Raw genomic sequence first — 12,163 nt, forward strand, 5'->3', positions numbered from 1 at the left:
CTGTTATATGAAGTAATAGTGCAACTGCAGCCTAGGGACATAAACCAAAGAAGGGTTGTGGGCAGGGTCTTATTAGACTAGCTAGAAAAAGCACGAAGTTTCAGATATACGCATCCTTATTCAGAACTCATGTACCTGAAAGCTTCTCTACTTTTCTCAGATAACCTGTAAGTACTATAATAAAAAGTCATTAAGAGGTTAATTCTACCTGTCAATCTTGCCTAGCATGTAGTTTATGCATGGTGACTCCTAACTAATCATCTTTAACTGTAGAAAATAATGATTTCTTGGCAAAATAAGAAATTGCAAGGGATTGCATGTTCAAAATCATGATTTATTGATGTATTTTTAATCATGTAGCTCCTTGCAAAGATACACTTTATAAATTATGGAACAAGTATAGTTCTTTCCACAGCTTTCACATTTTAGTCCTCAAGTCCAGGTCAGTATTTTGAAACGAGATGTTCAAAGGTAAATTATGCAAAATGGCTTTAAAAAACTACACTAAAAAGCTTCATTTCTTTCAGAATCCAAGATACATATATAATAAGCGGCATTACAGTGTCTGCAGTACACGCCCAAGCGATATATGCAGGAGAAGCAGCGTACAGTACCTGCACCAAACCTCAAGGTACACTTCATGATTAGCAGTACACAGCACCTGAACATCTACAGCAGCCTCAAAATTTATCTTAGTACAACAAATGCTCAAAGGGTTCACAGCATCTGTAGCAAGGTTAGATGAAGGGTTATAACACATTACAATCGCATCCAAGTGAGCCCTGCTTACCTGTGCATTCAGACCTAGCCAGTGCACAAGCAGTACACACCAGCATTTCACCATTGCACTGTGACACTTCCCAAGCAGAGCCACGTACCCTGCAAACTCGTCCTACGGTACAAGAGAACAACTCCCTGACCGTATCCCTCTCCCCTTCATGCCCATCCTGTTGAGAAGGCAGGCTCCACTGAACTTCTATCAAGATCAAATTACATTTATGACCAACTGACATCACTGCATTGTGTGGGGATGTACCTCTGCGGTTAAATTTTATACTTCATGCTTGCTTGCCCTTGGTTGTTTTTTCTTAAGGTTGATGGTGACAAAATGCCAGATCTTAAAGGCAAACAAAATAAGTTTAATTTAAAGAAAACATTTATTTGAAGTTCTTTTAAGTCACACAGTTTAACAGATATAAGACAACTTTCTCCCCTTCACATTTCAAGCCTTCACCAGAGACCACTGTCCCATGGACAGTGAGATTTTCCTATAACAATTCCTTTTGGACAAACCAGTGTCCAGGCAGATGAAGACTCACATTTTAAGCAGACTGATTTATAAAATCTGTTTAAAAAAACAAACAAACCACAAAACAAACAACAAAACTGTGTTATCAAATTCTTGTCACAAAGTAAAGGTGTTTAATATTCATAAGCTTGATCTCAAAACCAAACCCCAGCCATTCGTAATCAAATAGAACATACTGCCTTCAAAAAATTCCCCAGAATTTTAAAATGTTCCAAATATATACACATTTATAACTTAAGTGCTCATTAGCTACAACCTTTTATTCATGCAAGAGTTCTGAAGGGAAAAACTGTTTCTTAGAGCGGCTTTTCTGAAAATGCAGTAAAACTCTTCACTCGTGCAAAGAACAAAGGGGTGTACATTTTGTCAATGTCGAAAGTAGTAACAGCTGTCTCACCAGTCGATCTGCAAAGAGTATTGTAAAAGTTAAATTAGACACAAGTTGCTGTTTAAGTCCCTCAATAATGCAATCATGTTCCACAGTACAGTGTGTGCACCAAACTACAGCTGGAATGTAAGCATCTTTCGTACTGCCTCGTTCTGAAAGCATTTGAATGTTGGCTGAATCACACTACGTAGAATACACTTCTATTTTAATATCCAAGAAGCCACTTTCCCCTTCCATTCTTATTATCAGCTCCAACACTTGAAACAGCGCAGGATGTCACTCAAGTCACCATATTAATACTGAAGTAAAAAATCCCCTTTCATTTGTTTCACATAGAACCCGGAATTCAGAATACAGAGTGACAGCAAAAATTTGTATGTTCACAAAACTTTAAAAAGAAGAAACCCAAGTATTTCTGAACATCAGTGACAAAAAGCATATGTCCTCCTAGCTGTGTTTTATACTCATCTTTATTCTAGTTTCAAAAGGACACCACCATACTGAGAGGTACAGCAGAACCTGAGCAGTACACAAACTTCATGCTGAAAAGAATGCCTGTGATATTGCCACTTCTTCATAAATTAGGTATGAAAATATTAAGTTTTATAAAAGCAATTGTTCTGTTTATGGAAGTTACCTATACTCCCAACCACCAGTACTTTACTTCCTAGATTTTATATACTTACAGCTCAATAGCTGAGCTATGTCCCTATAAAAACACTGAATACAGAGATTAAGACAACTGGAAGACAAGGCCTGAATCCACCCTAAATGCCAACACCAAACATCTGGACAGCCAACTTGCCAGTAATTTAGTCTCTCAGGTGCAAGAACAGCGGCCATGGCTCTTGCCTGGTTAGTGATCAGAACAGCTGATCACATGCCCATATTTTGCACTGCTGGATTATATCGTTTGTAAGCTATACCGTTCTTACATGACGGGTGCAGACATTTCTAGCTTGCAGATCCACAGAGGAAAAGAAATATACCTTAAAGATTATATGTTTTCCACATCCTGATTCAGTTCTGAAATCATTCAAACACTGTGCATAAATCCTTTAAATGGCTAAAATACTGCAGTTCTACTACTTAGGAAACTTCCCATACCATTACAAAAAGTTACTAAAATCTTGGGATTTCTTAAAGTAAAAGTTCATTACGATATATCAAATTGGGACCAGTTACTGTTTTCAGGACATTTTGTTAAAGCCTCGTTAAGTCTCACGGTCTTTACATCTTCTGTACTTAGTACTGGACATATTAATGTCACCTGTGTTTCGATGGTTAAGTATCCTTCTTTGATCTTATTCCCCATGCACTTACTTGTAAGTTATGTGACAAGAATGATGTATCCAAACAAGTTTGTTGAACCTCTGGCGCCCACTGGAGCACAACTGTAGTCCTACATGAAAACTGTGATCTGTTTCTTGTGCAGGAACACGGCGGAAATACCTGTATTTGTGGTAGTCAATTGGTTTCTGCACAAAAAGAAAAGAAGTTTCACGACCTACAAAGAACACATTGTGCAACTAGTTATCCTGAAGCTTAAGTAACTGTGAGGACAGATTGTTAAACTCTTCACACTTAAAAGCAAGCACTGGTATTCCTTGAAAATACATCAATTTAGATGTTAGTTATGGAAGAAGTTTCCACAGAAAGTAAGAAAAGCATGGAGAACACCACCCAAACTATGCAAACTCACTGTAAAGTAATGTAACACTTCTAATACGTCACAGGTTTCTCTTTGTTAATCAGACACTTTGCTAATCAGAAAATTTTGTGATGTAAATAAGTTGACCAAATCATTCAGAGTTCAATTAATGAATACTGCTTATTTAGTTTTATTTAATGCTGTGGAACATAACTGCACACAGTCAAAACTCATCTCAGAAAATGACCTCTTCATCCTTCCCTCCTGTTTGTTAACAATGTTTGTTATCAAACTACCTAATAGCACCACAAATGGCAATTAAGCCTAAGGGGGAGAACCCTTGCTCAAATGTGAACCAGGTATTTATCTCTCTTAATAAAAAGATTATTACAGATTTGGGGAAAAAATAAGATAAATCACCATGCTTATTTATATTTTATTTTTAAACCATTTAAAAAATGAAATTCATTTTTTAATCCTCTGGTGTATTGCAAATCTTCAGGTGTTAAAATATTCAGTCTGAGAAAAAACTTACTAAAAAGCCCCTCCTTAAACTATTTTTCCTCTATTCTATTTTGCTACCTACCTCTTCCTTTTTCTTCATTATTACAGCAAATACTTTGGTTTGATTGTCTGTTTCCTGGGAAAGGCGATAATGGCCAAGCAAGATTGCGTCCGTTCTGGAAGGTTAAGAGGAGAGTGTCAAGGACATAAAAATATTCTCTGTCTCAAAAGAGTGATGTACTTATAATACAAATATCAGCAATGAAAAGAAGACTGGCTGCATATCATCATCAAGGAAACTATTTTTTATTTCTATTTAGTAAAGTACCAGGCTCATTAATGATATGAAATGATGAAAACATTTTGGAAGGTTGCTTTTAATTTTCCCAGATAGGACAGTAAAGATCAGTTAGTCAGTTCTACCTAGCCTACTGCTAAATACTTTCAGACTTCTGGTGAATAGCTCAAACCTGTTCTGAAGTTGCAAACGATTTTCTGTGTTTTTAACAAGTTTGTGCAAGCATCAAAAAGAAATCAAGCAATAATTTAGTCATATCCCACCAAAATCTTCACTTTCCTTCAAACAGTGAAGGAAGTGTGAGAAGGCAGTCAGTAACAAAATAGTATCTTTAAAAGGATTCTAAAACCACCAAGCTAATAGCATGTATTCTTTCATCTACTTCCTTTAAAAGTTTAAAAATCACATTACCTGCAAAGGAAATCTAATTACAATATCAGGACCTTAAAATGAAAGACATCTTCGCATAAAGACCAAAATTTTTTGTAGTTCTCAGAAGAGAACTATAAACATCTATAACACAATATAAATAAAATTGTATTTTTACTCGCTTTGCTAAGCCAGGATATAGAATCCAACACGAAAGTAAACAGAAATTGCCATGTAAAAGCAAGATGAAAACTGTAGAGCCAAATATTTTATTTCAGTAACCTTGTATTTTTAGTCCGTAAGCGAGGAACTATAGATTGAGGATCTTCGGGAGTTGTTAGCATCATAACTTGACCATCTGGAAAGAATCTCAAATACCTGCAAAAATATAATTACAGAATACAAACCTAGAAAACATATCCTTTTTCTGTTGTGGGTTTTTTTAAATCACAGGATGTTTCCCAGAAGGATACAGAACTTAGTAAGTAATAGGATTTGAAAACACAGAAAAAAGAGATCAGAAATCAAAAGAGAATTTTGAAGATCAAGTTATGAAGAGTTATGAAAAAGGGCAGAAGTTCAGGAGTTTTGTCACCTTTAATCAAAGCAAGAAGGCTACTCTGGAATCAAAACTGACCTCAAGTAGGCTTCTCCATTCCTAGCATCGATTGAGACAAACGCAACAAAATCTTAATTACAGTATCAGTACAGAATGGACAATGACACATGAACTTTTTCAGGTTCTGGGATCTGATCAATTTTTACAGTACTCAGATACTGTGCTGATGTTTGTGAGACTATAGAAATAGCCATGAGATTCATTGATTTCTAGTAACAGTTTCCAGCCTTGGAAGGGACCGCAGAATGGAACAATAAATGCTGGGAACAGCAAGATGAAGAACAGCAGAAAAACAGGCTGAGGAAACAAATGGCAAGGTATTTACAGCAAGTTGAGGAAGCCCAGCCTCTTGATTATTTACAATTGGTTACAAATAAGTTAAGAGACAATTCTCGCATAATCACTTGTTTTCCCTTTGCCGAAAACAGTTATTATATCAGAAATGCAAAGCAGAATTGATTCAGGGAAAGAAATCTGTGGACGAGTATTACTGTTGTTACTGTTTAAGTTTTATCCACATGAAATGGTGTAACTGAGGATGAAACGTGTTTCTAAGCCCATCTCTAATTACCATAATAAATTCTATTTCTCAAGACCTATTCCCCAAAAATATACATAGCTTTACACACTGTAGTAGTTCCCTTGAGTTTTACAGAATGATTAATGTTTGTGATATCAAGGGCTGGATTTAAAGAACTTAAGAGAGAGAAACATTTCACTCACTCATTGTACTACAGTTCTACCTGTAATATTCCACTTGGTGCCACGCTCTATAGAAACCATCAAGAGATTGTTCTCCTTGACGTATGTATTTTGTCTTGCTGATATATACACCTACAGGAAAGGAGGATATAAGTATACAAACAAAAACTAAGTACATAAAATATTTAAGATGAAAAAACCAATAATCTAAAACTTTTGAGTTTACTTTTGTTACTTAAATACGTGAAAGTTTTTATTTTCATCCCTTGCACTCTTCCCTTCTCTTTACAGATATTCTACAGATTCAAAAGCCCAAATTCACATTAGGTCTAACAACAATGTCATAAACATCAAACCCACCTGATCACTTCTGTCACGGTTACATGCAGTAAAAAACCCAAAACTGTTTCCAAAAGTACACCTTACCATCAAATCGAGTGCGAGGCCTTTCCAAAAACATGTCCCTCCAAGAAGCATATGGAACAAGTTTATTGCAGCTCCTGCCCCATATTTTCAAACAGACTTGATGCCAGATTTCAGGATCTCTAGTGAAAATGAGAAAAAAGCAAACCCCATAAACTTTTCTGCAAACCTTGTTTAGCTTTTATATATCGAAGTAACATGCTCCATTATTTAGTTTGGATGCAACTGAAAGAAACTTTAGTGAACAACAACAGCTCATAATTTAAAATCATCGACTAATTTACTTAATCTTGGAGCGTTTGAAAGCCACCTCCTCCTCCCAGTGAAATTCAAGAACACAATGCCATTTTCAGCCAAGTACAGAACAACAACATTGCAGCAGCCTGGCACTTCTCTGTGTGGCCATATGAGGATGGCAACACAACAGACATTATTTTGGAGACCTTGCAACTCTGACTTTCAAACGAGGTAGAGCAAGTAAGACTTTCAGCAACATTTTTTATTACAGTGAAGTCATCTACCTAACATACCACTTAGTGGTGTATTCAAAAGCTGATTAGCACTGTGAGGAGCATAACATGAGAAGAAAAAGCAGGACATAGTCCTACATGTACGATTTAGAAGCCTAAAACTAAAAAAAAAAAAAGCCACCTTTCCAACACAGGCAATTTTGCTCTATGGATTTATTATCCACCTCTACATACTGTTTACATATGCTTGAGTGTAAAAAAGCTCTTTTTTCTTCCTTAGAGGAGAGAAAAACTTCACTCTACATAACTTATCTACAATACCTGGCACAAATGTAAAATCCTCGACAAACAAGAGATAATTGCTCTAATGATCTTAGGTCCAAGTCACTCGAAACCACCCATCGGAAAATGTACATTAGTACTTCCATAGGCAACACTGCAAAGAGAAAAGAAATCCTTGTTAGATGGTAACCTGTAAATCAACAGGTTATCTGTAATTCCAGGTTTGACCATTACTGAAGTTCTGACTTCCCATAAAAAATCCTACTTTTTCCCATTGTAGCCAGATGCCAGGGAACAAAAAAATTATCTTTAATTAAAAAAGTCACTATACATTAGAAAAAAGTCACGTAACGAAAGAACAAAAATCAAGAGCTGAAAGTGCATTATGGTAAGATGACAGGATAAAACATAGTTTTAGACTACAAATATCCGCAACTGTAAGGTGTTATACCAAAAATTCCACATATACATTGTACATCCACAGTGCCTGCAAAGCAGTCTGGAGAAGAGGAGGCTGAGGGGAGACCTCATCGCGCTCTACAGCTACCTGAAAGGAGGTTGTAGCGAGGTGGGTGTCGATCTCTTCTCCCAGGAACTAGCGATAGGACAAGAGGAAATGGCCTCAAGTTGTGCCAGGGGAGGTTTAGATTGGACGTGAGGAAAAATTTCTTTACTGAAAGAGTGGTTAAACGTTGGACCAGGCTGCCCAGGGAAGTGGTTGAGTCCCCATCCCTGGAGGTATTTAAAAGACGTGTAGATGAGGCACTTAGGGACATGGTTTAGTGGGCATGGTGGTGTTGGGTCGACGGTTGGACTCGATGATCTTAGAGGTCTCTTCCAACCTTAATGATTCTACAATTCTATGATTCTTCAAACTGACCTAGTGTGTAACATTACCTCAAAGCATACTGCTTTTGCATGACAAGCTAAATAAGCTCAGGTCAGGTTCAGTATTGGATAGGAGGTCCTAAGAATAAACTATGCACTATGAATTGATATGATATCTCTCTATATTTTGTGGTACAGGTCCAGTGATTGAAAATGGTATCACACAGCATTGTTGTGTTGAAAGATGTTTTCTAATGTCATACAAGATAATGACAGAATCCTCATCAAAGCACTAGCACTAAAATCATATGATAATTTTCCTAGCTTTAAAATTTCAGCGAGAAAGCACTGTATAATTCTTTATAATAACTTTCTGCCTATATAATAATAGCCCTATATAATTCTTTATAATAACTTTCTGCCTCCCTAAGTTTTCTCTGTTGTTTCTGTTGGGTATAATCCTATTTACTAATCTTATACCATCAGGAATTACAAGTCATTTATTTTCAACTACTGCTGCTTTACAGAGCCTATGGCTTGAACTGTATATACCACATACAGTGGTATGTACACATACACCACATACACTTAAGACTTGATCATTTCACTCAGTATAAGTGCTTTGAGATCAAATGGAGAAAATAGCTGAGCAGCACAAAGGTACATTAAACAGTAACTAGCTGTAAATACCATGGTAGAGACTGCAATTTAATAGAATTCTGATTTTTAGCGAAAAAACATGCTTCTTAAAAAACTGTGTCGATGCACTCCCACAAATCCAACAAGACTGTTTTCCCTATAAAATCTGATGAAACTTAAGTTTCACATTTCGGAATACTAACATGATAAAAAGTACACACACCTCACTGGGCACCAGTTTCTGTATTCATTTAACACACATCTCGTTTCATGAATCTCACTTAATTCTATGTTTTATTATTGAGAAGTCATAAATTTGCTATATTGCCAGTATTTGCAACCATTGAATTAATGTTCCAGTATAAACAAAAGTTGTGCAGATTACTGCTACAAGGTACAAAACAGTCTCTGGCAACTTATGAGCTCTTCAGTATGTGAACTCTTAGTGTCTTGGAGAATGCGAGATACAAAGGCTTAAAAATCTCTTACTAGTGCTAACAGGTATACATCTTCCATTCTGATAGTCATCAGTCAGCCAAAGCCTTTGATTATCTACATTATCATCCATGTTTCTAAGTTTCTAGTAAACTAGGGATTGTTAAGACACTTTGCTTCAGATACTGGGCACACTCTGTAGGAAAAATATTACAGTATTTGTGGTGAAGAATGCTATCTTGGTCCTAAGCTTTACTTGTGTAAAAGAAAAAAAAAAACTACCATGAAAAATTGCTCATATACTAGCGAGGGAAAGTAAACATATTCAGTATGTCTGTTACATAGCAGAGGTCTGATCCTGTCCTGTACTAAGGGTTAACCACTATTCTAAGATTATGAACGTCAATAAAATGTAAAATGGAACACAAGAAATCAATTCAGCCAAATCCGCTGCTTCACATTGTTGCAGTTTTCCTTGGGCTGCCGAGGTCTGTGACTATTGTACTACTGTGATGACCCAGGCGGATCCCTTCCAGCCTACTAATTTCTGAAGTGTAGAATGATCATCATGATTTTAACAGTTTTCATTCCGCTATAAAAGAGTTGGTAAACAAGACACTGTAACACAGGACTGGCAGGAAGGCAGAAAATAAAACTAGAAAGATACTAAGATTGCTGCTCAAAAGAGACATCTCCTGAGATCATTTTATAGTAATGTCTACAACATCTTGACTTTACTGGCAAAAAAAAGAAAAGATACTTTCCCAAGTGTACAATGCCACAGTTGTTAAAAAAAAAAAAAAGCCTGTTTTCTTTATGTTTTGACTTGAACAGCTTGCTACATTTATTTTATTTTCCTTCCTTGAGCAGAACAGAGGAGATCAGGCCAAGATTTCCAAGAGCAACTGATAATTCTGGATGCAAAACACACATGCTTTAGAGGCGTCTGATTTTAAGAGAGTTGATAGCTTATATACACTCTCTACAATTTAGATCTCATAAGGAAGTCTCAGGATGACTGTCCTAGAACTGAAGCACTGAAAATCATTAACCTTCAAAAGCCTTTCTAGCTCTGTTATATAGTCTTGCTGAACCTAAAAACATGTTTGTTGTAAAAATCTGATACACAATCAGAAAAAAACAGGAAATGCAAAGATGCATATTCTTCACAGAACAATTGTCTCTTATTCGCACTTAAGAACTGCAATAAATATTTGCAAACCAAAACAAAAAACCCCACATTTCACTTTTTCAAACGTTAACTGGAAGGAAAACTGGAATACACTTACTTCAGCAAGTCTGTTCATAGAAGTTGCTACCTTTAAGTATGACTCTGATCCTGAAAAATTCTTAGTAGTAGTACTACGTGGAAAAGCTTATGCGATAAAGACAAAATCATGTAGGAGAAAAAGATCTGTTTAGCTAGTTGATGATCTTTTTTCCTTTGCATCTAACTATAAAAGTAAATAGATACTGTGTCCATTTCTTTAAAGGTGGCTTTAGAATGAAGGACACAAATGTTTTAATAGAGTGAACCATCTCTATAAATTCTATAAATTAACTCATACCTGAGATATGGGTCTGGCTGACATCAACCTCAGGCTGACAAAGTTTGACTGAAGATTCCTGAAGAGTTAACTGCTGCTGGAAATCCGACAGGAGATCAGCCATTTTGTCATCCTCTTTGTTATCCTCCACACTAGAAAAGGGGGAATGCCAACACTGTGATATTGGACAAAACATACCAACAGATGTCCTTATCTTGGCACCAATACACTATCTTACCCTCAGTCAGTATAGTTGTTTCCTGTATGTTTTTAAAGCAATCTCATTTCATCATACGATAAAACAACTACAGCAATCTTATCAAGTTCATTTAGATTTTGCTGGAATCCAGCTGACAGTAACAACTTTTTTTTTTCATTTAATTCCAATTCCAGTTTCTTTTTGGATTTGAGAGTTCACTGTTCACTGTTTTTAGTGAAGTCACTGAAGAATTGCTTGACCCCATGAAAAGACAAATATCACCTTTTACTTTGTCTAAGACAAGCCGTATGCAGGAAATAAATTATCATTGATGGAAAGCTGTATTTTGTAATCCTTGTCACAATGTAAGATACTGAAAACAATTAAGGATTTTTTTTTTAATCTTGCGTTATTCACTGAAGAGTGATCCTCAGTGGGTTTATTCATAAATAATGAAGGAAAACCTTTATTTAGGAAAACTGGTTTTTACCAATTCTGTAAATAATGAGACATAAAAAATTTCAGGAGCAAGAATAAGGTAGCAGAACAGAAACAATATGCTTGCTACTCATCAGTAAACTTGAAGGATTACTAAGTGACAAAAGAACATTACCACATTAAAAAAAAAAATCTACATTTAAGTTTATCTCATAATATGACCCTTTAATAGGTGCCTGCTTGCTTGCACCAAGTAACCACAAACTACACAACTCTCCTTGATCTCATCACAAAACACTTTCTTTCCCCTGACGTGGTATACAAGCTAGCTAAGAGATCTTGAAGCTTAAGATCTAAACAAGCTTAGTAGAACGAGCTGAGAATATAAGCAAGCAACTAGTAGACCTATCAATGGGTTTTAAAGTATTATAGAGAAGACAATTATGTTTGGGCCTGTCATAACTAAGACTATAGTAAGATGTTGCACTGAACATACCTTCCTTTATTTTGATGAATATTATGGCCAGTCCCAGTACCTACAGATCACACTGTAAATTGTTTTTTCAAACATAATTGTGTAATTTGTTTTTTCTCACCAGGATTGTATGAAACACCTACAACAGTAATTCAGAAAACAAAAACACCACAACTAGAATCTCTTGAAAAAACACACTTCTACAAATACTGCTTTTAAACAACAATTAAGAGTACTGGCTGTTTTTCCCTCAGTGTCATGTAGTGCTGGGGACACTGCAGCAACGTTTACAAAACTGAATAAAAATTCACAGAATCACAGAATCATTTAGGTTGGAAAAGACCCTTAAGATCATCAAGTCCAACCGTTAACCTAGCACTGCCAAGTCCACCACTAAACCATGTCCCTAAGCGCCTCATCTACACGTCTTTTAAATACCTCCAGGGATGGGGACTCAATCACTTCCCTGGGCAGCCTGGTCCAATGTTTAACCACTCTTTCAGTAAAGACATTTTTCCTCACGTCCAATCTAAACCACCCCTGGCACAACTTGAGGCCGTTTCCTCTCATCCTGTCGCTTGTTACTT

The 12,163-nt window shown here is 36.2% G+C and overlaps 1 protein-coding gene across 1 annotated transcript in view; it reads right to left on the reverse strand.

Annotated features, from left to right (window-relative positions):
* Positions 1 to 313: 313 nt before the first annotated feature.
* FBXO9 (F-box protein 9) overlaps positions 314 to 12,163 on the reverse strand; it is a 20,411-nt gene continuing 8,561 nt past the window's right edge. Inside the window, exons 6-13 of the mRNA XM_009288558.1 lie at positions 10,486 to 10,616; positions 7,055 to 7,169; positions 6,267 to 6,385; positions 5,882 to 5,972; positions 4,802 to 4,897; positions 3,935 to 4,028; positions 3,021 to 3,175; positions 314 to 1,714 (exon numbers count right to left, since the gene is read on the reverse strand). Coding sequence (XP_009286833.1) covers positions 1,606 to 1,714; positions 3,021 to 3,175; positions 3,935 to 4,028; positions 4,802 to 4,897; positions 5,882 to 5,972; positions 6,267 to 6,385; positions 7,055 to 7,169; positions 10,486 to 10,616 — 910 coding nt within the window. The 3' untranslated portion in view covers positions 314 to 1,605. The remainder of the gene's footprint in view (positions 1,715 to 3,020; positions 3,176 to 3,934; positions 4,029 to 4,801; positions 4,898 to 5,881; positions 5,973 to 6,266; positions 6,386 to 7,054; positions 7,170 to 10,485; positions 10,617 to 12,163) is intronic.

This window comes from Aptenodytes forsteri, unplaced genomic scaffold (genome assembly GCF_000699145.1).
Source record: "Aptenodytes forsteri isolate BGI_AS27 unplaced genomic scaffold, ASM69914v1 Scaffold100, whole genome shotgun sequence".
Taxonomy (NCBI): domain Eukaryota; kingdom Metazoa; phylum Chordata; class Aves; order Sphenisciformes; family Spheniscidae; genus Aptenodytes; species Aptenodytes forsteri.